This window comes from Cucurbita pepo, chromosome LG13 (assembly GCF_002806865.2).
Source record: "Cucurbita pepo subsp. pepo cultivar mu-cu-16 chromosome LG13, ASM280686v2, whole genome shotgun sequence".
Taxonomy (NCBI): Eukaryota; Viridiplantae; Streptophyta; class Magnoliopsida; order Cucurbitales; family Cucurbitaceae; genus Cucurbita; species Cucurbita pepo.
In genome coordinates this window covers 380,685-407,206 of record NC_036650.1, presented here as the reverse complement: position 1 = coordinate 407,206, position 26,522 = coordinate 380,685, and the positions used below count along the sequence as shown (strand labels likewise).

General features: G+C 36.4%; 3 protein-coding genes across 5 annotated transcripts; 2 read left to right on the top strand and 1 right to left on the bottom strand.

The window, feature by feature from the left end:
- Nucleotides 1-10: 10 nt before the first annotated feature.
- LOC111808887 (probable NADH dehydrogenase [ubiquinone] 1 alpha subcomplex subunit 12) lies at nucleotides 11-3,763 on the bottom strand. Of its 2 annotated transcripts, XM_023695117.1 has the most exons (5): nucleotides 3,583-3,763; nucleotides 3,256-3,282; nucleotides 1,362-1,456; nucleotides 807-916; nucleotides 11-456 (listed from the first exon to the last, which is right to left on the bottom strand). In XM_023695117.1, the coding sequence occupies exons 1-5, from the start codon at nucleotides 3,669-3,671 to the stop codon at nucleotides 301-303; spliced, it is 477 nt and encodes a 158-aa protein (XP_023550885.1). In that variant the 5' UTR covers nucleotides 3,672-3,763; the 3' UTR covers nucleotides 11-300. The 2 variants fall into 2 exon arrangements, with proteins under 2 accessions (XP_023550885.1, XP_023550886.1); XM_023695118.1 differs by lacking the exon at nucleotides 3,256-3,282.
- Nucleotides 3,764-4,363: 600 nt separating this feature from the next.
- On the top strand, nucleotides 4,364-10,541 carry LOC111808885 (DNA-binding protein SMUBP-2-like). The gene is made up of 7 exons (XM_023695114.1): nucleotides 4,364-5,382; nucleotides 5,533-5,841; nucleotides 5,981-6,264; nucleotides 6,395-7,426; nucleotides 8,315-8,483; nucleotides 8,692-8,849; nucleotides 9,963-10,541. Exons 1-7 carry the CDS (start codon nucleotides 4,662-4,664, stop codon nucleotides 10,203-10,205), a joined length of 2,916 nt encoding a protein of 971 aa, XP_023550882.1. The 5' UTR covers nucleotides 4,364-4,661; the 3' UTR covers nucleotides 10,206-10,541.
- A 1,307-nt stretch (nucleotides 10,542-11,848) lies between these two features.
- Nucleotides 11,849-26,034, top strand: LOC111808886 (dual specificity protein kinase YAK1 homolog). 2 transcript variants are annotated; one of them, XM_023695116.1, is made up of 17 exons: nucleotides 11,849-12,659; nucleotides 15,916-16,115; nucleotides 17,406-17,559; nucleotides 18,640-18,749; nucleotides 18,834-18,903; nucleotides 19,001-19,083; nucleotides 19,190-19,268; nucleotides 19,345-19,385; nucleotides 20,673-20,795; nucleotides 22,148-22,295; nucleotides 22,566-22,680; nucleotides 22,766-22,848; nucleotides 22,962-23,036; nucleotides 23,900-23,977; nucleotides 24,089-24,891; nucleotides 25,259-25,408; nucleotides 25,484-26,034. In XM_023695116.1, exons 1-17 carry the CDS (start codon nucleotides 12,441-12,443, stop codon nucleotides 25,854-25,856), a joined length of 2,904 nt encoding a protein of 967 aa, XP_023550884.1. In that variant the 5' UTR covers nucleotides 11,849-12,440; the 3' UTR covers nucleotides 25,857-26,034. The 2 variants fall into 2 exon arrangements, with proteins under 2 accessions (XP_023550884.1, XP_023550883.1); XM_023695115.1 differs by having other exon boundaries at nucleotides 19,187-19,268.
- The last annotated feature ends 488 nt before the right edge of the window (nucleotides 26,035-26,522 follow it).

The window sequence follows — 26,522 nt, the reverse complement described above, 5'->3', positions numbered from 1 at the left end:
AATTTGAGTATGAACTTCAAACATTTCGAGACAAGAACTTTCATTTTAGGAATGCCCCAAAGCTGATAACATCTGATACACTGCCACGATATAACGTTCTATCACAGTGGTCGCTAAGACGTGGCACAAAAGAACAGAAACATGCAGAAAATCCCTCATGTGTTTGCAGTAAACATGAAGAAAAATAATTCACAGCTTGCAGAGACAACAACAAGTCGCTTATTCAGAAGAACAGGAAAGAACACAACCAGATATCCCAAGGATTTCCAAATTGAACTAAGGAATTGATACACAAATTACTTAGGACTTGGTTGGTTGCCATGACTGATAGCGAGTCCAATCTCTCTGCCCAGGATTAAGAGCATGTCCCTTGGAATGGTAGATAAGTTCTTCACCTTCCCCAGAGAAGTTTTCCTTGTGTTCTATCCCATACCTACTCGGTTTCAGCATCAGAAGCTGCAAAACGATAAATCTTTGAGCTTTCAAGTTTATGTCTATTTGGTCCTTAAACTTTTAATATTACACATTTAGTCCTCGAACTTCGATGTGTTTTGAAACTCACAGAAATGCTAGAGAAGGAGTCAGAATGTTTGCTTAATTCACCACACCTAAATGGTGCGTGAAGGTTCTCTATTTATAATCAAATAAATTACAAGGATATAGAAATAGTAATAAATCGAAAGAACAATGTATGGAAAGATACCTATAGTAAGGAAGATAGATATTTACCTTATAATAATACATCAAATATGATATATATGGTAAACTATAATTTAATATTAAATATCCTTAACAAGGAGAGTTACCTCGTCTCCTGTGTGATCGGTTATGTAGTGGAGCCAGCCATGCCATTCGGGCGGCACCTGAGAAGCATTATAACGACCCTTCTCTGCATATTCAACCCACCTGTGTCTTCCTACAGAGATATCAAATTCACTAGCTCAGATTTTCACAAAACATAAAAAGAGAAGGTTAGACAACACTTCGAGTTCAAAAAATGTTCATGAACTCTTTCGTTAACATGGAACAAGCATAAGCGCGAATTCGATGTTCAAGATATAAAATGGGTCGTCCTATATGTAAAAATTCCTTTTCTTGCATTTACTTTCGAGGGTAAATTTGTTCTTGCAAAATTTTGTCGAGTTTCGTATCGCAATTAGAGGAATATCATTAGCAGGAAGATGAACAGTTTTCAACAGAAAAACTAGAAGAATAAGTAATACAAGGCGACGTACAACTACTGCATCACTCTGTAGCAAGAAACATAATCAATCGGTTCGAGTTAACATAACATGGCAAGTGTCTTAAGCAATGGTTTAGACATCTTGGCCTTCACCGATAGCAAATAGAAAGAAAAATACCATATTGAGTTTGTTCATCGAGCTTCTGGTAATATTTATTTCCAAACTTATCGACACCCACAAGTGTCGCACCGATGTTGTGAATTTTGGTTTGCCTGAATAAAACAAAATTAGAGATGATAAAGATAGCTCCCATAAACCACATGAATAGTTTGCAAGGAAAGGAAATTATTCAGTGTATGAATGAGATAAAAAAGAATTGTTGACGTCAATTGGAAAGCAAAATAACAGCTACATAGATATATATTTCTCTATAAAAGACTAACTTTCATGCATCCCAACTTTCCCTGTAACTCTCTTTTCCCCTGAACGAAGGATGGAGGAGGAATTCCTCGATCGTATCACAAAAAGCTCTGTATTGAGCTATCTAAAGGCCAAACTGTAACGGCCCAAGCCTACCACTAACAGATATTGTTCTCGTTGGGCTTTCCCTTTCAGGGCTTTAAAACGCGTCTGCCAGGGAAAGATTTCCACACCCTTATAAAGGGTGTTTCATTCTCCTCCCCAACCAATGTGGGATATCACACAAACACTCCAAAGAAGTAATTACAAACCGAACGAGCATAGTTACAACTCCGAACAAAATGGTTCAGATCTTCCTCCGCCCTCCGACAAATGATGTAACAGAATAACCCTACCAAAGGAGGAAACTTCCTCGAGAGGCTATCCAAGTTACTGATTCTTCTATGATTAACCACCCAAACAAAGAACTTCACCTTTTTTTAGAACTTTCACACTCCAAAGAATTGAGAAAATAGATTCCTTAGAAGGGGATGGATCCACTAAGTAGTGAAAGAAAGATCTACAAGAAAAGCCCATAGAAAGGCTAGGACACCAAGTATAAAAATCCCTTCTCCCTCGTCTAAGCTCGGGATCTCCCAATAAAGAAAGGAGAGTCATAACACCTCTACCGTTTCCCTATCGAACAATGGACGACAAAACCTGAACGAAAGAGAGGAAGAGTAGGAACAATTTTCAAGTTTACCACCTCAACGTCACATATAATACTCATATATAGCATGTTTGTGACAAAGTTAAATTGGTTGATTCGTGGAATATCATCATAATCTTTTAATGTGCCTCTATCTTCTCGGTTAATTCAGTTAAGTGTCAAACAGCTAGTACAGAAATTTCTATTGAACTGATACTATTGACAGAGAAAATGGAGTTGTAAGGCATCAACTTGACCTTTAAAATAGTTGAAATCCAAGATGTAGGGGCTTCTCGGACCTAATTATTGAAAAGAAATCCAACATAATTCAGTGAGCGGAAAAGCTCCTCTTCTGTCCTAAATGAAGATTGATGCTCTTCCAAGCAGTCTTTCAAATGCACTAAAATATTTTCTGTCCTAAAGATGGAGGGCCGTCATGGATTCAGATGATGGATTGTTCAACCACTACCATGAGCTATCAAGCATGGCGGACGGACCCTGAGATAGCTATCCATCACTGAATTCTTGTGTTTTATAACCCTTGAAGGTGTTATTTATGTTAGGAATCACATATCTCTACAATGATATGATATTGTCCACTTTAAGCCTAAGCTATCATGGCTTGACTTTTGGTTTCTCCAAAATGCCTCATCCCAATGGAGATGTATTCCTTACTTATAAACCCATGATTAACCCTTAATTAGCCGATGTGAGACTCCCCTCCCAACAATTCTCAATAGAAATTATGGTTGGGAAGATCCAGGTTGCCTGTGGACAAGCATTGGTGGAGAAGTACGCACAACCCATGATTCTCCATTGCGAAACCAAGGATACTGCAGACCTCCATGGAAGCACAAACAATATGCAAAGGAAGGCAACGATGATTTTTATGTTCTCTTATAGGGGGTGATAGTTTAATCATTTTATAGGAAAGCTCTATACTGTATAGAAAATTGAACTTACAATAAGTTTCCATCGGGTAAGCATTTCCTGCAAGATTCAATCAAGAAAGAACAGTTAACACAATCCAAATTCCAACATTGCTGGAGAAACAGAGACAATATCCATAGGCATCGAACATTCAAATTGGGGAAGAAACACCCGTAGTGATTAAACATTGAAACAGCGATCTTCAGAACAATAAGAGAAACACCAATACATCACACAAATTAAGCAAAAAATAACTAAAAGGCGCGAATTCCAATTCGAATTCGACGACACCACCAAATTTCCCAAGGACTGGACAGAAACCATGGATCAAAAACGAAAAATAGGAAAGGAAAACATTACAAGTAGCCTTCTTCCTTGAGGTCTCTCAAGAAAGTACCGATGCCTTTGTCTTTGATCGACTTCAGAATCCCCCGCACCACCGATGCCATTTCTCTTCTCGGTGTTCTTGCGCTTCCGACTCTCGATTGCTGATCTTCTTCAGTCCAAGCAGCTGCCTCCAGGACGACGAGGGTAAGATGGTCTAATACTCTATTTAAAAAATACATTTTAACCACAAAAAAAAAAAAAAAAAATAATAATAATAATAATAACTTTTAATTTTTAAAAGTTTTTAATATGTTAGACTCCTTCAAAAATATTTTTAAATTTTTTTTAAACATTTAAAAAAACACTTAAATTTTGTTAAAAATAAAAAATATTTATTATTTATATAATAATATATAATAATAATTTTTTTTATATATTATTGAAATAACAAAAATTATAAACGAATTTCTATCATATATATATATATATATTATAAATATAAAAAGGTCAAATAATACTCTTAAAATTTTATAAATATTTTTTAAATTTAGGTAAAAATATTTTTTAAAATTAAAGAATATTAATGAAACATTTTAAATTAATATTTTAAAATAAAGTACAAAATTAAGAATATTTTTATTAATTTAGTAAAATAATAATAATAATAATGGATTGACTTTTTTTTTATTATTACCAAAAAAAAAAAAAAAAAATAATAATAATAATAAATAAATAAATAAAAAAGTGAAGAGAGAAAAGGGTTAAAAGTCAAAACCTAAAAATGAAGGCCACGAAATACAGAGGAACCAATAGAATTGATGGGCTATGGATTTCCTCAGATTTTTTCTTCCTCCAAATCGGCAAACTAAGCTCTTTCTTCCATGAAAACGACCTCTCTTCTGTTGCTTTCCATGTCCCGCAGGAATCCTCTGGTTGAATGTATCGTGCAAATGCTCTTCTCTTCCTCGCCTCTAATTCACTTCGCGGCTCAAATTTGCAGAGCCTCACTTCCCGTCCGCCATTGTCTTGTGTAGAAGTTTTTTCACCGGAATGCATCGGTTTCTCCATGTCTTCTTGACTGTTTTTCTCTTTCGCTCTCGAGTGCTTCTGCGATGAATGCGCTAATGTCGATTCACTTGTTTCGCCAGAATCATACAGCGGCAACAGTTGCTTTCCAGCAGTTTGTTCAGACTATCAATGGCGCTAATCATCATCCCGGTGGTGCGCAGAGGAGGATTCGTTTTGTTAAAAGCAAGAAGACTGTGAAGAAACCTTATACTCTCGAGGGTTCTTCTTCTTCTTCTTCTACTGCTAATCTCTTTTCTGGTGCTCGAGTTAGCGTCAGTACCAGTGGTTCAGTTGGCTCTGAGACGAAGGCGCAACCGAAGCGGCTTCCTCTGGAGAAACAGGAAGGGAAGAAGAAGGAGAAGAATGATAGGGAGGCTAGCGTGCTAGGTATCTATCAGAACGGGGATCCTCTTGGGAGGAGGGAGCTGGGGAAGAGTGTGGTCCAGTGGATTGGGCAGGCCATGCGAGTTATGGCTTCGGATTTCACTTCTGCGGAGGTTCAGGGTGATGATTTCTCTGAGCTCCGGCAGCTGATGGGACCGGGGCTTACTTTTGTGATTCAAGCCCAACCGTATCTGAATGCGGTGCCTATGCCTCTTGGACTTGAAGCCGTTTGTTTGAAAGCTTCTACTCACTATCCGACTCTCTTTGATCATTTCCAGAGGGAGCTCAGGGATGTCCTTCAAGATCTCCAACGCAAATCGCTGTATCTTGATTGGCGCGAAACTCAATCATGGAAGCTCCTCAAGGAGCTCGCTAATTCAGGTTCCTTATTCATCTCCCAAGTAATATGTGAACAATTTGCATCTGTATGTCTTACATGTGGTTCTTGATGGACCAATAAATATATGTTTCTTTGTTTTGATCGATTAGAAACAAGTTGCTTGAGTGGGAATTGACATGGTACATTTGCAGTTCAGCATAAAGCTATAGCACGTAAGATAAGCCAGCCAAAGGCTGTGCAAGGTGTTTTAGGGATGGACCTGGAAAAGGCCAAGGGTATACAGAACAGGATCGACGAGTTTGCAAATCGCATGTCTGAATTACTTCGCATTGAGAGAGATTCCGAATTGGAGTTTACACAAGAGGAGTTGAATGCTGTTCCTACACCAGATGAGGGTTCAGATAATTCCAAACCTATTGAGTTCTTAGTCAGCCATGGCCAAGCACAGCAAGAACTCTGTGACACCATATGCAATTTGAATCCAGTTAGCACGTCTACAGGTCTATCTAATGATTTCGTTGTATAAAGGTGTTTCTAGTACTTTGTTTTCTTCAGATTTTGAACTCAGCTCGAGTTCAATCATTTATGCTCCAAAATACTAGAGAAGTTCTTAATCAATCGACTTTTACTGGCTTTCAGGATTAGGAGGGATGCATTTGGTATTATTCAGGGTTGAAGGAAACCATAGATTACCGCCTACAACCCTTTCACCGGGAGATATGGTTTGTGTGAGAGTTTGCGATAGCAGGGGTGCTGGTGCAACTTCTTGCATGCAAGGATTTGTGAACAATCTGGGGGACGATGAATGCAGCATCACTGTAGCTCTAGAATCTCGTCACGGTGACCCGACCTTTTCCAAGCTCTTTGGAAAGTCCGTGCGTATTGATCGAATTCCAGGATTAGCTGATACTCTCACTTATGAGGTACTTGGTGAATGTTTATTGTTCGATCAACGAGTATACTTGTCCTGCCTTGTTATCTTCAATTTTGTTTCCATGAAATTTTGTCAAAGGAAAAATGTTATATCCGAACTGAGTATAAATTCATTTACAGCGCAATTGTGAAGCTTTGATGTTGCTTCAGAGAAATGGTTTGCAAAAGAACAATCCTTCCATTGCTGTAGTGGCTACATTATTTGGTGATAAAGAAGACATCAAGTGGATGGAAGATAATAACTTGATAGATTTAGCTGATACCAACCTGAATGGCATAGTGCTAAACGGAGATTTTGATGATTCACAAAAAAGTGCAATTTCACGTGGTTTGAATAAAAAGCGGCCCATATTGATAATCCAAGGGCCACCTGGTACTGGAAAAACAGGTCTGCTAAAGGAGCTGATTGCACTTGCTGTTCAGCAAGGTGAAAGGGTGCTTGTAACTGCACCTACTAATGCAGCTATAGACAATATGGTTGAAAAACTCTCGAACGTTGGGATAAACGTTGTTAGGGTAGGAAATCCAGCACGGTTATCTCCAAGTGTTGCGTCCAAGTCTTTGGCTGAAATTGTAAACTCTAAACTTGCAAATTTTAGAACAGATATTGAAAGGAAGAAGGCAGATCTAAGGAAAGACTTGAGACATTGTTTAAAGGACGATTCATTGGCTGCTGGCATACGCCAGCTTCTGAAGCAGCTTGGAAAGTCATTAAAAAAGAAAGAGAAGGAAACTGTGAAGGAAGTACTCTCAAATGCCCAAGTTGTTCTTGCTACCAACACTGGAGCGGCTGATCCTTTAATTCGGAAGTTGGAGAAGTTTGATCTAGTTGTTATAGATGAGGCAGGTCAGGCAATTGAACCAGCTTGCTGGATTCCAATATTGCAGGGACGCCGCTGTATTCTTGCAGGTGACCGATGCCAACTTGCTCCTGTGATTTTGTCTAGAAAAGCCTTGGAAGGTGGTCTTGGAGTATCATTGCTGGAGTGGGCTTCAACCTTGCATCAGGGGACTCTAACCACAATGTTAACAATACAATACCGGATGAACAATGCTATAGCTAGTTGGGCATCAAAGGAAATGTATGATGGAATGTTGAAGTCCTCACCAACAGTCTCTTCTCATCTTCTAGTTAACTCTCTATTTGTCAAGGTACCAACTCCAAAATTACTGTAGTGCGCTCTTGCATTCCAGTCTTGACATTCATGTTGGTGAAGGTTATTTAGTTATATTTCTAAGATCATGATTCTGCTTTTCTGTAAATGATCTTCTGAGTTCCCTTCAACATTTTTTTTACGAGTTCCCTTCAAGTAACCCGTATGAATTTGAGATTTTTACATTACAGAGTCTATTTTGACTGCATTGTCGATAAATTTAGTTCCAAGAAATGAGTCCAAAGATTCGGTCTGTGAGAATTTCCTACGGGTAATTTTTTTAAAATTATTATTTTTGAATAATTGTGAAGACGAGGTTAGCTTATCTACATCAATTGGTGGGCCTGTATCTTCTAGATAACTGATCAACAAAACTTAGACCCATGGCTTCAAAGATATTGTTGGAAAATTCCCCCCATAACTCAGAGTGCTATTGTAATTAGAATGAACTATGAGATGGTCTTAAACAGTTTAGTATTCCTTTAATCCTAGCTATTTTGTTCCTTCCGTCGTTTCCCTATTCTACCTCTTGAGTTGAGATGACATGTATTTAATTATTTGTAAACAGTAGCCTCTTCCATTCGGATGACCTCGTAACATGGGAATCCTCCACACATAAAAGAGCAGGAATCTAGCCTTTCCTGCATCCATTTGCTTTCTTCTTTTGCTGTCTTCAGAAAATTAGTGTTTATTTTTGTGTATTTCAATCCTGGATATTTATCTTGTGTACTTTTATATGCTGTCAATAATAACTATACCTTTATCTCGTTGTATAATAAACTTTCATAAGTTTGCCGAACATTGTGGTCGAGGTTCTTTTACATCTTTTGAAAGCCTTGTCCCGTGTGATACTTAGCAGCTGTTATTCTACTTTGTATTGATGCAGCCAACATGGATAACCCAGTGCCCCTTGCTGTTGCTTGACACTAGAATGCCATATGGCAGTTTGTCAGTTGGTTGTGAAGAGCACTTAGATCCAGCTGGTACGGGCTCATTATACAATGAAGGCGAGGCAGATATTGTCGTGCAACATGTCTACTCATTGATTTATTCTGGTAAATCATCTGAGATTTCATAACTTCACCCATCAACGCATACTTCTTGGAAGCATTTTGGTCATTAGATATAGTATTTTATTTCTTGTTTTAGTAGGCATTTATGGTGTTACGGCTTTTAACTTTTTGTACTTCCATCTTGGAGGAAGATTATTGACATTATCTGTCTTATAAAAAAAAGTTATTATTATCTGTTCTCCGGTCACAGGTGTCAGCCCACGAGCAATTGCAGTCCAGTCTCCTTATGTTGCTCAAGTACAGCTATTGAGGAACAGGCTTGATGAAGTTCCTGAAGCTGCTGGTATTGAAGTAGCAGCTATTGATAGCTTCCAAGGCCGAGAGGCGGATGCAGTGATCATATCAATGGTAAGATACACATGATCCACATTGATGATTGCCTTCCAAATTAAAGTCAGCCAGTGAGTTTTGGGAGCCCCATTCTGATTGAAGCAGATCTAAAGGAAAAGGATCCCTCAACTCCAAAATTCAGTTAATTCTATCTGCCCCCCTTCCAATCTGAATTCTTTCAAATTTTTCACCAAGTGCTGCCCAATTTTCTACAAGTTAAAAAAAAAATGCCTGAAGAACAACTCTTTGTTTTTACCAATGTCTACCTTCCAGCTTTTCTTTTAATCTGTTTAGTCATCCATGACCCAACCGTTTGAGTCACAACCATACATCATTACAATCACTTTTCTCCACAAGAATTTTCTTTCTTAGTGAATCTCCAAAGCCATTTCATTAACAACTAAATGTTTATTTGACGAAAGGAACTCATGCCAAGCCCACCATAAACCAAAGGAAGTGAGGTCATTGTCCAATTAACTAAGTTGCTGCCCGGTTCATAGGTTCCACCACTCCAAACAAAGCCCCTCATCAACTTCTCTATGGCTTTGGTAGTNTTATCTGAATGAACAAAAAAAAATAAATTTAAACAAAAAATGGTAGATAGGAAGGCTGTGCAACACAGCTTGAGGTGACCTTCCAATTAATTAACTAAGTTGCCTTACAGCACTTACTGGTTTCCCCATTTTTCATCCTCCTGATTCCTATACCTAGAAATTCTAAAAAATTCCCTTACAGCACTTTCTTGGATCTCATGTGAAGAGCCTTATCTGTTAACACGATTAGATTATGTTCCATTCAAAACTTCCTTTCCCTCCTGCATCAAGTCAAGAAGTTCCAAAATGTAGGTTATGGAACTTTGCCAATGACGATAGGGTGAGATTTTGTGAGGACCCTTGGCTTCTTCTATCTCCTTTGTGCATAGAGCTACCAGATTTTCATGACATTGCTTGATTTAAATGATGCACTATCAGTGACTGCTGGAAGAAAAATGATAGATCTCAACCGAAACTCGAATTGAAGAAAAGAACTGTGAATTGTTAGCTCTTACTGCTAAGCTAATGGATATTTGTCTGATTGGTATATTGTATGGAGCATTCAAGATTATATGATGTTTTGTGCTTATTTTATCAGGTAAGGTCAAACAATCTTGGAGCTGTTGGGTTTTTGGGAGACAGTCGGCGGATGAATGTGGCCATAACGAGGGCAAGAAAACACGTAGCACTTGTCTGTGATAGCTCGACAATATGTCAAAATACGTTCTTGGCGAGGCTATTACGTCATATACGTTATTTTGGAAGAGTGAAGCATGCAGAACCAGGTAATTTTGGAGGATCTGATATTGGAATGAATCCAATGTTGCCATCCATTAATTAGGACATTGGTGGCCATTGAACTTTGCTTTCAAGCTAAGGAAAGATCAATTATGTTCATACTTGGTTGCCCTCTTCATCCTCCTCACTTCATGTACAGAGCATTCCTTTGGCCTTAGAAAAGAAAATCAGCCAAAACTATTGTGTGTGCATTGATAACTTGTATATAATTTTTGAGTTCATAATGACACATTTCTATAGAAACATTGAAGTTAGGGGAATGTAACCCCATGATGATACAAGTGGTTGTTTGTTTGTTGGAATTTTGTATGGGATTGGATTACTTTCGAGGCTAAAGTAATTCAATCCCATATGCAATATGGTTGTATCTGTTGGAAGATGGAAGTCCCACATCGGCTAATTTAGGGAATGATTGAGTTTATAAAGAAAGAATACCGTCTCCATCGGTACGAGGCCTTTTGAGGAAGCCCAAAGCAAAGCAATGAGAGTTTATGCTCAAAATGGACAATATCATACCATTGTGAAGAGTCGTGTTCGTCTAACAGTATTTTTGAACGAAAATAAGGAACTCTTAATTATCGTCTTCCTTCCTTTCGTTGAGGTAGTCAACCAATGAATTACTTAGAGAAATTCAACCGAACACATTCTTCTCTTAGAAGTGTCGTCGGACTCACTTCTAGAGCGTGAAAGAAGAGATGGAAGATTTGAGGAGGCATGCCTAATTATCCTTTTCAAGAACAAGTAAAAATAGTTATCTAGGAAGAAAATACGATCCAAGTGATTGTCATTTTGAGAAAGAGTGAGATGTCCAAAATGAAGATTTAAAGGAAGAAATGAAGAACGACATCAATTTTTTTTTTTATGTGACTTATAGACATTATTTGTGAGATTCCGGTTGAATAAGAGAACGAAACATTTCTTGGAAGAGTGAAAATTTCTCCTAGTGGATGTGTTTTAAAATTGTGAGATTGACGACGATGCATAACGAGCTAAAATGGATAATATCTTCTAGCGATAAACATTATTCTTCTCACATTAATTTATATATCGGATATCAACCTATAAATATATATATATTTTTAAATTTCATATTAATTTTCAAACAATGTGATATATTTTTTTTAAAATTTACAACTAGTTGTTTTTTAAAGTATAGTTGGCAATAATTATTTTAAATATCCAAATGGAGCTTCGTATCTTTCTTGACTTTAATTAAAACATAAACTAACAATTTTATTAATTAAAATATAGAACTCTCTCGAATAAATTAATTTAATAAAGTATTAAAATTATGCGTAAAATTTATATTAAAGTAAATACGATCAAAATCATCATTATACAATTTAGACATACGTATTTTATATCAATACGTTCAAAACTATATTTATATAAATTTAAACTCGGGAAATAAAGTTGTAGATGACAGAAAGAAATCGAAATTAATAATTTTTAAAATTTTTTTAGTAGTTTTTTTAAATCATTAAAGTTTTGAATTTGCATAAATAAATAAATAAAAAAAAGCAAGAAAAGTGTTTACACGTAACGTAAATTCTCTCCTGCATGTTCACAAATATGTGACAAAAATGACAATTTATTTATTTTATATAAAAAAAATAAAAATAAAAAATAAAAAAGGGTTTTCCTTACTTTTGCTGAAGTTCGCTATTGGATGAACATAAACTCATTATTGTCCCATACACAAAAAATTCATCTCCCCTCTTTCTCTCTCTTCCTCTTAACTTTCTCTCTCCACTTTCCAATTTCCATATCTTTTCTCTTAATCTCTCTCACTTCCCCTTCGCCATCGATCGGAATTGTGGGATTTTCTTTCTTGGTGGTTTTGTGATTGTGTTTTTATAGTGTGAAGTTATATTATTTGGGTCAATTTTTGTTGCTTCTTGTCTGATCGAAGTTTTGGAGGATTCATTTCAATGTTTAGATAATCGTCAATCTGATACGCCCATGTCAGATTGATCGATTTTTGTGTGCCATGGATTCTTGGGAGGGGTTTGTCGGTTTCTGGAGATTGAATTAGAGACAAAATCAGAATGGGAGTGGATTCAGTTGGCGGATTTCTTCAATTGGGAGTGGCTCTGCTGAAACCATAGATGCAATTGGGGGGATTCAAGAATCGACCCACCCACTACTGAACCCCACCGTCAATTTCTGTTTTTATTGTTTAGTTATTGGTTTTGCTTTTTATGCTTGAGGATTAGCTCCAATGGAGGATTTGGGCGATATCAATTCTTTGGTTGGAGCTTGATTTCCTGCCTTGGTTATGGCTAAGGAAGAAGTTAGCATAAGTGATGAAGCTGACCGTCGGTTACCTGCACACTCCAGCGCCGAATGCGACCCACTGGCTGCTTCGACATCGGCGTCTGTAGGACCGCTGTGGCATCCTAGGCAACTCGGTTTTAGTCCTTATTTGTACCGGGAAGATGCTGCTGCTGCTGCTGCTGCGAAACCCCAAGATTCGCGTTTTGCCGCCAGAATACCCGTAAGTTCTTGTCTTCTCTTTCTTTGTGTTCTTTTCCATTTTGCTTAACTTGTTGGTAAATCATGTAGTTGTTAATAGCTTGATGGACATCGATGTTGCAAATGATTGTTCTTTCAGTCTGCATGTTTGATACCAAACTTTATCGTAGTTTTAGTGTTTTGTTGCTGAATTGAGACTTTTCCCTATGGCGTGGTTCACGGTTGAAGTTCTCAGCTCCAGGAGGTGCACCTTTAAACAAGTTCCTCAATTTTCCACGCATGTCTTACCTACTGTTAGACATATCTATCATTATCTATTCCTGTTGAAATTTTTAGTGCTGGAATACTTGTCCATCTCACTCGGTAAAGAAAGATGCATTCCTTTAGAAACTTATAGAACTACTGGCTGCGGTTGTCGTAGTAGGATGCTTTCTGTAGCCTATTTGATTCACTCGTTTGTAGTTGTAGAAGTATATGTCATTCTAAGAAAATTTGGTCTATATTTATATTGTGCCTCTTTTGGTAACTTTAGAAATATCAAGGGTCTTAGTTGTGATGTTTACCAAATTTACAAGGACAGATATTGTGTAAAAGAAAATCAAGTGTTAAAGGATCAAAGAGTCTTTAAAGATTGATAGATTTGATGAACAAAAAGTCCTTACTTATTTCTTTACTTTCTACTTGGGTTTCTTTGCTTTCTAGTTTGTCTTTTATGTGACAGTGGAGGGCATATGATGGAGTCTAGCAGCTATAGTGCATAAAATAAGTATCTATTAGTTTAGCCCTAAGGTTTGTTGGGGCTTTGAGGCCCTAAGGTAGGAGAAGAGAAAATTTTCATCTTTTTAGATTAGATTGCTTCAAAAGCAGGTGCATTGGATTGGCCATCGGTTCACTTCATTGTCCCTTGAACTCCAAGTCATAAGCTACCTCATGGAGGCATTAACATGCAAGATGTTGTTCGAAAGAAGACGAGTGTACAAGTTGGCTGAAAAAAACTTGAATTAGCATAGTTGGAGTGTAGATAATATTACATTATTAAAAAATGGAATGAAAAGAAGTATGGAGGTTCTGCTTGGTGTCTACAAGTGAGGATGGTCGTTTTTTTGACAAATGACATGGGACATTCAAAGGAAATTTATTGATGAAATTTTAATGGTTAGTAGGAAAGGAGAAGGGATATTGAGTTCTATGACTTCTTTAAGAAAGGAGAAGTCGTTTGTTCAACCAGTTAAAAGATCAGAAGAGGGGCATTGTCATGAAAGGATAGACCAAGACGGGATCTTGAATGTCATTGACTCTTTTGAGAAAGGAGGAGAAGCCTTTTGTCCAATCATTTAAAAGATTAAAAGGTCATTTTCAAGAACGAAGAGACCAAGAGTATGAACAAAAAGAAGGATCTTTGGACTAAAACGAGATGGAATTCACTAAAGTTGAATACAAGGTGGAATTAGCTAAAGTAGAGTGAGAGTGATCAATGTAACCTTACAAGACCAATTTTATCATGTGAAGTTTAGTTTTCCTTTTTTTAGGGGAGTTAATTTTGAAAGATAAATAAGTTTATAATTAAGCATACCAAAACATATTTATCCCCAGAACAAGGTTACTCCTCAAATCTGATTCTATCCGCTTGCCCATCACAAACTTGTACCATTCATCACTTTCAGCACAATATTTTGAGATAGCAACCCAAGGCCCCCTTGATAATCATTGTTCTCAGAGACAGATTTTTGTTTGTCTTTAAAACTATTATCGATAACAATATTTGGATGGCTTATAAAAACATCTTTGTGCACTTGAACTTACTATTTATAAGTTTAAATTTTTTTGGGAGTTCGGAATCGTTGTTCATGATGATTTTAAATGGATAAAGAAGTTTATTAATTCTATAAAATAGAAGATCCCTAGAAATAGACTTGGAAAATTCAAGAGGAACAACTAAAAAGGGTCATTAGAACATTTTCTTTAAAAGAAACGAAACTTTCCATTGATAATGTGGAGAGTTACAAACTTGAAAACATCACTATATCCATTCCCCAACCCTCTCAAGCCTCCCAAAATACATTCACACGGTGCCCAATGAACCCCCTACATGGAACTTTCCCAACTTGAAAAATTACAAGATAGAATTATGATACAGTCATCCAAACATGCCTTCACCAAATCTTTATTTTTCAAAAACAGAAAACCACTTTACAAAGCACTCCCAACAGCTCTTTAAGTTTCTTCAATGTGTTTCTTCTGTACTCTTTCGCACTTTTATGAGAGGGCCTCCGATCATAAGACCTTAGAATCAATTTAATTTTTTTGGAATGAAAGTTATCCACCAGTACTTTATGGTCAAACTTTTATGATGCTACGAGATTGAAGAAAAAGTACTATGAGAGTGTCTCTGAACATAAGACCTTAGAATCAGTTTAGTGCCTTTTGGAATCAAAGACATCCACCAATACTCCATGGTCAAACTTTATGATGCTACAAGATTGAAGAAGAAGCACACTTAGATTAAGAGGAATTAATCCTCAGAAGCTACTCATCCTATCATTTTTTTTTAAAGAAATATGCTTTTACTGAGATAGATGAAAGGATATACAAGGGCGCGAACACCCCCCATTCCAATTATAGAAAGAGGTTCCAATTCAAAAGAATTAGGCTAAGCAGATAATTATTAAAAAAACGTATTAAAAAATGGCCACAAAGAGGAACTAAACCTAGTTTTATCCAGAAGTTTCTCCTCAGATTGCTCCACCCCACGAAAATTTTTACTTTTCAACTCGTGCTAGATGCCCTAGAACATAGCAAAAAAGCAAAACTGCCAAAAAACCTTTCCTATTAGGGGTCAAGAGAGTTCTTTTAGTGATACGTGGTCCATTAGATTCTATGTTTCTCTATGGGTTCCGGTGACGAGCCCTTTTTGTAATTAACCTCCAGATCTTTGTTATTGGATTGGAGTGGCTTTTGTAATTTGACTCCTTTTTGTGTGTTGTTATTCTTATTCTTCTTCTTCTTATTATTATGTCCTTACATTCTTCATTTTTCCTGAAAATTTGGTTAATCATATGAAAAAAACAGCCTCTTGGATCTTTTGGAAAACAACTTTCTTCATAAAATTTCTAGCAAACTTGAACTACATCAATATTGGACCTTGATTTGATATGGGTTATGTTACTACGACATCCATCCTAGGACTACATAATTTATATTTTGTCATTTTAAGATTGATACTGATTCAATGAGAAGTAGCAATCTGTTCTTCTGACGTAAAACTTTTGATTGTTCAGCTGGTTGCTAGATTAACCAAGGACATCGTTGAAACCTACAGAAAATGCAATCCAGAGTTTAAATATTCAGAAGAGTTAAACCTGAAGAGATTTTTGACGAGTCCATCAACTGGAGTCCTCAATGATGGCTATGATAATGTGAACTCAGATCTTATTTTGACGGTGAACTCCGTTTTACTCAATTCTGATACACAACGGAGGTCTGTGTGTTTTCTGAATGAAAGTTTCAATCCTTATTTTGCACTCATTCTTTGAACAAGTACACCATTTCTACTATGCATCTGCAGGAATGTGTTGATCATTCTTTAGTTGAAATCAGCATTTGATATCTTTATTGTCCTCTTAGTTGCACATATCTGATCATGAATTTTTGGGGTCTTCAATTCATGACATCAACATGCATATTGACTAGAACTTTAGAACTTTAGAACTTATATTAAATCTAAATCGACTTCAAAGACACTATGGTCATCAAGAAGTTATATTTTGTTTCTTCTTCCCGAGTTAAGTTACCTAAAAAAGGTATATAAACAACAAATAAAAGTTATACCAACAATGACAAATATTGGAAGAAAAGAAGTCCCTTATTGTTTTGTTTCTTCTTTCAGCTCTCTTTTCCACCTTTTGTGTGCTCCTTCGTCCTCTCCTATCCCCCCTTTTTCCTAGCTCTAGAAGATTATTATTCCAAAGAAGATTAAGTTCTTTTCTGAGTAGGTTTTACATGGAAAAGTTAACCAGATTTGAGACCCTGGTGGTGTTCCCTTTGGAGGGGCTATGATGGAGAAGATTTTGCTGTTTCCTTCTTTTAGGGAGAAGGGAAAATTTCTTTGGCAAACTTGCTTTTATGCCGTGGTTTGGGGGATTTGGTTAGAAAGGAATCATAGAATCTTTAGAGAGGAGAGATTTGTGAGGGAGTCGTGAAGTAACAGGTTTAATGCCTCTGTTTGGGCTTTGGTGTTGGATCTTTTTAAAAATAATTATCAGTTAGGCCTTATTTTTTTGAATTGGAGTCCATTTTTATTGAGTGATGGGCTCTTTTTGTTTTTACACATGCCTTTGTATATTCTTTCATATTTTTCAATGAAAGCTTGATTTCTTATAAAAAAAAGTGTGGTATGAAATCTTGGAAACTAGAAATACCATAGAACTTAGACCAGACTTTTCATGAAATTGTCATTTCAGAAAAGTGTCGTTTCAGCTTGTTTTTTGCTTTTTTGCATAAGACACAGAAAGCTAAAATTTCTATTTCCATTTCATTTTCTTTTATTGAAAATTTTACTATAGATATTATATTTTTGCAGCATTTAGATGCTTGAAAGTGTAACTTTTGTCTTACCCGTGCTTGCATTTTACCCCTGTGACTAGGGTCCAAAACTCAAGTTTCCTTAGGCATATGCCCTTTACTTTTTTAGATATACATCGTTTTTCATTCATATACTATATACAATTCAATAGGTCATGCTTTTGATTAGGCTAATGGGTTATTTCAGATATGTTGTCAAAGATCTACTTGGTCATGGGACCTTTGGGCAGGTTGCTAAATGCTGGGTTGCAGAAACTAACAGCTTCGTAGCTTTGAAGATCATAAAAAACCAACCTGCATATTATCAGCAAGCACTGGTTGAAGTATCTATTTTGACATTGGTAACTTTGTTTCCATTCATATCTATTTGGATAATGGTTATTTCCGTTTCTTGTTGTTGCCATTAGAGGATTTAGTGAACCAACGAGGCTATTTTCTTTTGTGAGCTAAAAGCTCAATTTTGGAAGAAATATATTTCTTGAAGTTTTAAATTTGAAAGTCTAAGTTACTACTAGAATCCTCCAGAAAAATGTTCCTATAATATTAGTCTGTTGATGACAGATTGAGATTACTTATGAAGAGGCATAAATGGAAACTCTATAGAGAGAGGGACATAAACGGAACAATACATTGTAAATCCTCAGCAGAAGAAAAGAAAAGCAATATGAAAATTGAAACAAAATCATGACTTGGTCAGTAGACTAGACTATGGGGTTCTGGAATGCTGTAGGTATGAAGTCTGCTTTACCTAATTTTCTTTAAATGGCTTCGTCTAGATTCTTCTGTTTCTAGACAAGACAGAGGATGCTTAACAGAGCTATCTGATGGGGTAGATAGAAGATCCTTGTGGTTTGCATTTATGGACACTGAGTGGGAATATCTACCTTTGGAGATCATGACCTTGTATTTTCCAAATTTTTAATTCATGTTTTGAAACAAAAATGGTTTATTATTTATTCTTATTTATTTGAAATGATGGAAAGTATATAGACAAAAACAAGGCAAAAATGGCTTAGAGGCCGGGGATGAGAAAGCCCCCTCTCAGATAACTAATGAAGCAAAACCTTCCGATCTTGAAGCACGGACATAAATCGTAGTTACAAAAGAATTTCTTGTAACTAAGAGGTCACGACGAGGATGTTAGCCATACACAATTACAAAAGAAGGTAGAAGCGGTAGATTTGCCATCCAAATTTTTTTGTTCCTTTCTTCTAAATACCCACCCCATAAAAGGCCTCTAGAAGCACATAACCTACAAATGTTTTTTAGTAACTTGCTAAACTGATTTCTTCTTCCCATCCAAATTTGTCTTCAATTCTGAGTCGGTTGCAGATTCTTTGTTTTTTTTTTTTGGTATTGCATGTTTTTTGAAAGTATAGGAAAAATATAGTATGAGACCTAATATCTGAGTTTTCTTGCAGTTAAATAAGAAGTATGATCCTGAGGACAAGCATCATATTGTCCGTATTTATGATTACTTTGTATATCAACGTCATCTGTGCATTTGCTTCGAGCTGCTTGATACAAATTTGTAAGTCCTTACCTATTGTCCTTTTTATCTAGAAATTGTGATTTGAAATATATACTTGGATTACAAATTCTGCCCATACTCTAGGTATGAGCTTATCAAGATCAATCATTTTAGGGGGTTGTCATTGAGCATTGTTCAAATGTTATCCAAACAGGTATAACAATTTGTTTACGATTTGAATTTTCAAATGAATCATCATTTGTGTTCCATTGATGACCATCTTACCTTTTGTCTGGTTTATATTGGAGAAGATCTTATGCGGGCTTGCACTATTGAAAGATGCTGGCATTATTCATTGTGATTTAAAGCCAGAAAATATTCTTTTATGCACGAGGTAAGTTGTGGAGATAAAGATTTGTTCTTCCCTTAATTTGTTTTTTCTTTGACTGTTTACACAAGGCTGCGGGTGTTTGTTTATTTTTCACCATTGGAAACAGCAGTGCCAAGCCGGCAGAAATTAAAATAATTGACTTCGGATCAGCTTGCATGGAAGCCCGCACTGTTTATTCTTACATCCAGGTAATTCCAGATCTCCATTTCATCCTCAGCATTCTAAAGATGATCTCTGTTTCTTATTCTTCTTCCTCTTGCGCAGAGCCGCTACTATAGGTCTCCAGAAGTCCTGCTCGGATATCAGTATCCTTTTGAAGGGAGTTATTGTGTCATATACAATTTTCGAAGTGTCCAAACTAAAAAATTGAAAACATTTAATGTATGTAATTATATCTTATCGACAACCTTTTTAAAATCTAGTAACTTATTTGGTTTAGTATCCTTGAATGAGGAACACGATGTGTACCTATTCTGAGTGTCCAGATCTGGTTGAAAAACTAATAAGAGGTTGAGAAAACATTGCAATGACGAAAATTAAATTTTGTTTGTAAACTTTTTAAAACCTAGAAAGTATTTGGTGTAGGTTGTAAAGTAGTTTCCAAATAATAGTACTTTATGAGTTGACCCAATTGTCAATAAGAGCCAGTATATATTTCTCCCGATATCTAACNAAATAAAAAAAAAAAATAAAAGAGAATGTAAATAAGTAACGAGTTATAGAGAGAATGAGTTTAAGTCATGGTTGCAACTTGTGTTAATAACCTATGAGTTCTCCAGTTGTCTAATGAAAATAGTTGAGGTGCGCGAAAGTTGGCCCCAAACATTCACACACAATATATAGTGGTTGGATAGGATGGCCTCTTCATTTGACAATAATAAATCAACTCCTACTTTGATTATTGAGGATGAATCGAAGCTATGGGACCAAACACAAACTTTTAATAAAGCCTTTAGTATATTTTGTTTTTTTATGCACAAGCTACATGTCTTATCCATCTTGAAGTCTTGAAGTATTAAATTTATCTGTCCTCGCTTAAATTAGGTGTCCCTAATGTCCATGTCTCCTACTTAATGTGTAGTCGTATCTGTGTCATGTTGTTTCCTTTCCCGTGTCCATCTCTTTGCTTCTCATCATGGAGCAATGTTATGTAGGCGCTTTATTGGGTTTGTGGGTTTCTTAACCCATCAAATAATTCTAACGCTCCCCGAGTGTTGATGATGGATGCTTTTAAATTAGGTTGAATTACAAGTTTGTTCTTTTGTTCTTGAACTTTGAGGTTTGAGGTTTGTGTCAGTTTGGTCCTTTGAAAGTTCAACTTTCAAAGGTGTCTAATAGGTCTGTGTTTAATAGGTCCATGACAAATTCAAATTTTTTAGAATTTAATTGATCTATTAGATATAAACTTAAATGATATCAGATGGAAGTCTAACTTTCAATTTTATGTTTCATTCATTCGTAAATTTTAAAAATATCAAAGTTTAGAGATTAAAATTGTTATTTAATCTTTAAAGTACATATAATATAATGTGTATATATATTTCCTCCTAGTTTTTTACGATTTCAAGCATTACCCTTAACCATTTTTTCAGATACACTACAGCTATAGATATGTGGTCCTTTGGATGCATAGTTGCTGAGTTGTTTCTTGGACTGCCATTATTTCCAGGAGCTTCTGAGTTCGATTTATTGAGGCGGATGATCGACATTCTTGGGTAAGTGTTTTTTCTCTTATTTTTTATTATAAAATAGTCATGTTGTAAAAGAAAAAAATTCATCCAAAGAATGAATGTACAAAAGCTGAAAGGGCTTGCAAAAATCCATATTAATCTGGGAGAAATATATACAGAAAAACGATACCAATGCCTCCCAAAACCAGCGACTATGGAAAAACCTCGTTTTTTCCATGTATTTGCATTTACAAAACTTCATCTAAATGACTGCTTTCTGTCGGGGAAATGGTTTGAAAATTGAAATATAGACTTGCGAGGAAAAAAAATTCTGTTTCTCATTCAGAAGCCAAAGCTTTATATCCTTGTCAGGAGAGGCAGTCTATCAACCACCAAAATCATGAGCAGTGACTGCTCCTGCAACTCTTCTTTAAATTTGCACTACCCTTCCTCCACCCGGATTTACAGACCAACGCTTCCATCAAGGTCATGTACTAGTTAAGAAAATATTAGGAGCATTGTCAACCCACATGTCATTCTAGAACTTCTTCACCTTCACACCATTGCCTGAGGAAGGAAAGATGTTAATTATGGTCTTTCATATAGAAATTCCCTTGTTTTTAAACTTTTGAAAAAATATCATTTTTTACCCCTAAACTTTCCAGTTGATCAATTAAATCCTACGCTAATAATTTGTATCCATTGAAACCTTACACTTTTATTAGGGAATCATTTTAGACCATTTGTTGGTGATTCATAACTACTTTCACCTAATTTCATTTTATATCAACTCAAGATTACCTAAATAACGTTATTCTTTTCCTAAAATCCTATCCCACATTTTTTCCAAATAATTTGAGAACAATAGAGGAAGAAGGGAGATGGAACTCTATATTGATGAAGTTGCTACCACTCCTTTGGTTCCAACACTTCCTCTAATATTTTGTTAATCTTGCACTTAAGTCTACACACATATGAAAATGATGTATCAACAACAGCGGAAACAAAGTCTAAATTGATGCACTTATGAAAGTTTAGTGGTATAAATTGGGAGTTCCCCAAAATTTTGTTTTCAAATCTTCATACAACTAGAAGTTCATATGTTTCAAGAAAAGTATTGACTTACTGCAGTACTGATGTGTTGCATTGGAATCTGAGGTTCAATTTTTTTTTGTTCTTCTACTATTCTTTTTTACCCTCAAATTACAGGAAAAGATCACATTATTTGATCTGAATTTTTTTGAACTAATTTATTCTATCTTTTTTTTCCACCTTGGGTGGTTTTTTTTTATTTGATTTAACTGTAAACTAGTTTTATATCTATTTATAAGAAAAATTGTTTATATATATATATATATATATGTCTTTTCATGTCATGCATACTTTATATTCAACAGGGGACAGCCTCCGGATTATGTTCTGAAGGAGGCAAAACATACTAGCAAATTCTTTAAATTTATTGGAGGTTTCCATAATGAAATTGGTGATATTTATGGAAGTGGTCGAAGCAGTTTTCAAGCATTAAAAGCAGATGAATATGAAGCTGTAAGTGTACTTTTATTAGTTCCTCTGTTCCAATAAAATCAACTATTGGCAAGAAAATATATTGAGTACCAGAGATGCTTTTGCTAGACATTTTTCTGTCTAACCAATCTTTTCTCGATGATGCCTAGTAATTTAGATGCTCTGATTCCTATTCTAAATTTGTTCATTGTTTGTGTATACTGAGTCCCTACTTACTTGTTTACAAGTACACAGCTTTCAACCCCAACACTTGTGTCCATTTGTGCAATTGACTTGCTTTTTTATGTTCAGAGAGAGATGAAAAAGCCTTCAATTGGAAAAGAGTATTTCAATCGAATGAACCTCGAGGCAATTGTGACTAACTACCCTTACAGAAAGAACTTAGCTGAGGAAGATATTAGGAAAGGTAAGCCTTTCTGTGTCCTTAGCTCCAAACGTCTGTTTCTTAGCAACTTCTAACTGGGGTTAGTTACAATGTAATTTATTAACAGAGAGTCAAGTACGATTGGCCTTAATTGATTTCCTAAAGGGCCTTGTAGAGTTCGATCCTGCAAAAAGGTGGTCGCCTTTCCAGGTATTGACTTTTCCCCCGTGTAGAGTTTACCCAGTATTCAATTTACCTGAATAGTACATTTTATAACTAAAATGCAATAGACACTTGGATATTGAATCCATATGTGCATGCAGGCCTCCAAACACCCTTTTGTCACAGGAGAGCCTTTCACATGCCCATACACGCCTCCACCGGAGACCCCACGTTTGGTAAGTTGATTTGTTAAACATTAATATGATTATGAAACTTTTAGGTTCATTTTTAAACTGCAAAATCTCAAACCATTTTCCTGTTATTGACTGTTATTGACCTGTTAATATTTTATCGTAATAAATGTTGATTCCATTGGAAGATTTGGTGGATTAATAGTTTTGTGGGACGATAGCAAGCTTAAAGTCCTGGAATATCTCAAAGGACACACTTTAGCCACAAAAGTTTCTTTTTAGAGCAAGACAATGGATGTAGGGAAATTCTTCTCTCCGAACCACGTAAATCTTTGTGTCTCTTTGTTTAATTTTAGTTTGTGGGTGTGTGAGTGCGATCGATTTTGCTTCCGCTTCCGCTACAACAATTGGGTATCATAGCATTTTTGGTTGTGGCATTCTGCAACAATTGGGTATCATAGCATTTTTAGTTGTGGCATTCCACTATAACAATTGGTATCATAACATTTTGGTTGTGGCATTTGGGTATAACAAGTGTATATTCTACTACAACAATTGGGTATCATAGCATTTTTAGTTGTGGCATTCCACTATAACAATTGGTATCATAACATTTTGGTTGTGGCATTTGGGTACAACAAGTGTATCAGAGCATTGAAGGTTGTAGTATTACGTACAACAGACAATTTGTTGGATAACTAATGTATATGGCTCAAATGACTATAGGGATTGTAAGTATTTATGGGTGAATTGAGGTCGTTATTCTCTTATTGGAACAAGCCTTGGCGCATTGATGGAGATTTCATATAACCCGGTGTATTCATGAGTGATCTCCAATAGGAAGGGTTTCATACAGTTTTTTTAAACTCTTTAATTTTATTTATTTCTTTTCTCTCTCTCTTTCACAGCTTGTTTCACAAAGCATAAAGGTGGACAACCATCATCCAGGTGGAGGGCATTGGTTTGCAGCTGGTCTCTCTCCCAATGTGAGACTGCTGTCCCTTTACTACCGTGGTGGTCTTTCAAATTGTTTGTTGTTATTTTTGCCAGATTTACCAAGTTTTTCTGATCTGAAGTACATATCTACTTCTATTCAGATTGCAGGTAGGAGCAGAGTTCTGCAGAGCAGCCCACATTTTCAAATGGTACCATACGTCCATGCCAATAGTTATGGCAGCGTTGGAAGTCATGGTAGCTACAACGAAACTATTGGATTCGGAAACAGCTACGGAAGTTACGGAGACAATGGTATGCTTGCCTATTATTCACCTGTTGGTCCATCTGGAATGAATATGCATCCTCAGGGAAGGATATCAATGCGTGCAAGCAGCCCAGATACTCGGCAGAGGGTTTTCCAATTATCACATGGCAATGGGATTGGTGTGAGCCCATCAACCGGGAACTTTGCGCCACTGCCCCTAGGCACGAGTCCATCGCAGTTTACTCCACCAAGCAGCTATGGTCAAGTTTCAGTGGGCTCTCCTGGACACTTTGGGCCAACTTCTCCTGCAAGGGGTAGTTGTCAGGGATCGCCTTTGGGGAAAATGGCTACAGTCGGTCAATTTAATAGAAGGAAATTTTGGGATTACTCTGGTAGTCATGATGGTTCTTCATCTTCGCACTGGCAAGGTCAATCTACTGAAGGCACGAGTTACGGTCTACAAGCTGATGGGAACTCTTTACATGGTTGCTCCCCATCTCATCTACCACCAAGTAGCAATGCCAGCAGCTGGAAGCAGCAGCATCAAGTAGGTAGTGGAAGCTCTGCTGGTTACCCTACCATTCAGAGTATGCCAGGAGCTCATTTGCCTGGTTCCAATATGCAATTTTCGCAACCATCGGACGTGGCTCGTAACAAGTCTGAATTGCCTGATCCTGGAGATTGGGATCCCAATTATAGGTTAGTAAACTTTCACATATGCATTGGTAATTATCTGTGCGTTCTTATCTGCATGGCAATTAGTTTATGCTTTTGATTTTAAATCCTATATAGTCCAGTAGAAGGTACAAAATCTGGTTGGTTCTGGAGAGTAGTTTTAAAAATCCACTGTTACCACCTAACCATAACACTTGGTTCTTGTTTTTGTTATAGATTTTTATTTCCCATTTTATTATTATTTCATGTATATTGGTGTCGGACACATGCCAAATATGTCTTAGCTTAGATAACTCATGAAGCTTTCTTTTGTTTGCACATCTGTCTGTTGAAACCGTGAGAGCACATAATTCATGCATACTTTAACGTGGTACAATTTTTGTCGGTTCAGTGATGAACTACTCCTCCAAGATGATGGGGATTCAGATGTCAGCAGCATTGCGAGTGAGTTGAGCAACATGCATGTGGGTTCATCTAATCCATCGATTGGGATTGGAAGATTTCGTATGCCAAGCGCTAATTTGAATGTAACCTCACAAAGGTAGATATCATGTGCTTGTTCACTTGTTGTTGGGACATTCACAAGTTGTTACTTGACCATGCGTTACAATTTCAGAAAAAGTGGACATGTCCAAGATATGGGAAGCCCGCCCTCAGGTCAAGATTTGTACACCGGATATGGTCGTCCCTCATCGAAGCATTCCCATTTCATGGCTCATAGTTCACACAATTCCCCGAGCCGTTTGGGGCAGCAACCTGTTGAGCGATGGAAGGAAGGGAGAAGCAGGAAGGTCGGAGGAGGTTACGAGTGGAACCAGGTGAAGATCCAACCGCCTCTTGCGAGCTATAATTCTGGAGGCCCTGGTTCTCCCGGAGGAGGAGGAAGTGGTGGGTCCTTGAGGAGTAGGAGTGGTGGGATGTCATGGGGTAAATATGATGGTGATGATGCTTTGAAAACCACAGTATATGGTGTGAATGTGAATGAATGAATGATTTTAATTTTAATTTTGAAAATGGTTATTAAGAAGATGTGTATGTGTGGTTCCTCCACCATCCTGCGTAACAAAACACTATGGGAGGATCATACTATACTATACTATACTATTTCCCACCACAATTGTATTGCTATTTCAATAAATTTTCAACCTTAATTCTTTCTTTGCTTCATACTATCATTTCTTTCTCGCCCTATGCTTTCTATTTTTTCCTCTTCATTCGAGCTCCAAACAATTTCGGATTCCATTGATTTTATTGCTTCGATGTGAGGTCAGAACTTAATTTTCGAGAGAGTCGTGAGACAACTTGTCTATGTATCATGAACTAATCTTTACTCTCTATCCATCAAAAAGTGACTTTGGAAAAATATTTGCAATATTATTCTTCTTTACAAACATTTTAGAATTTGTCCACATAATAGAAATTCGCTACAAAGTTAGACCAAAATTCTTTTGGTGGTAATAATTTCGATTAAAAATTAAAATAGAGTTGACTGAAAAGTAAGTCTTTTGGTGGGTCCACGAGAAGTCTTCTTTCTACATTTTATATGAACTTTCGGTTTATTTCTTCATCCAATTATAAGAAATTAAACAAAACAAAAAAGAAAAATCTCATAGCTTAAAATTGAAAAACAAAATTTATGTTTTTTCATGTATAAA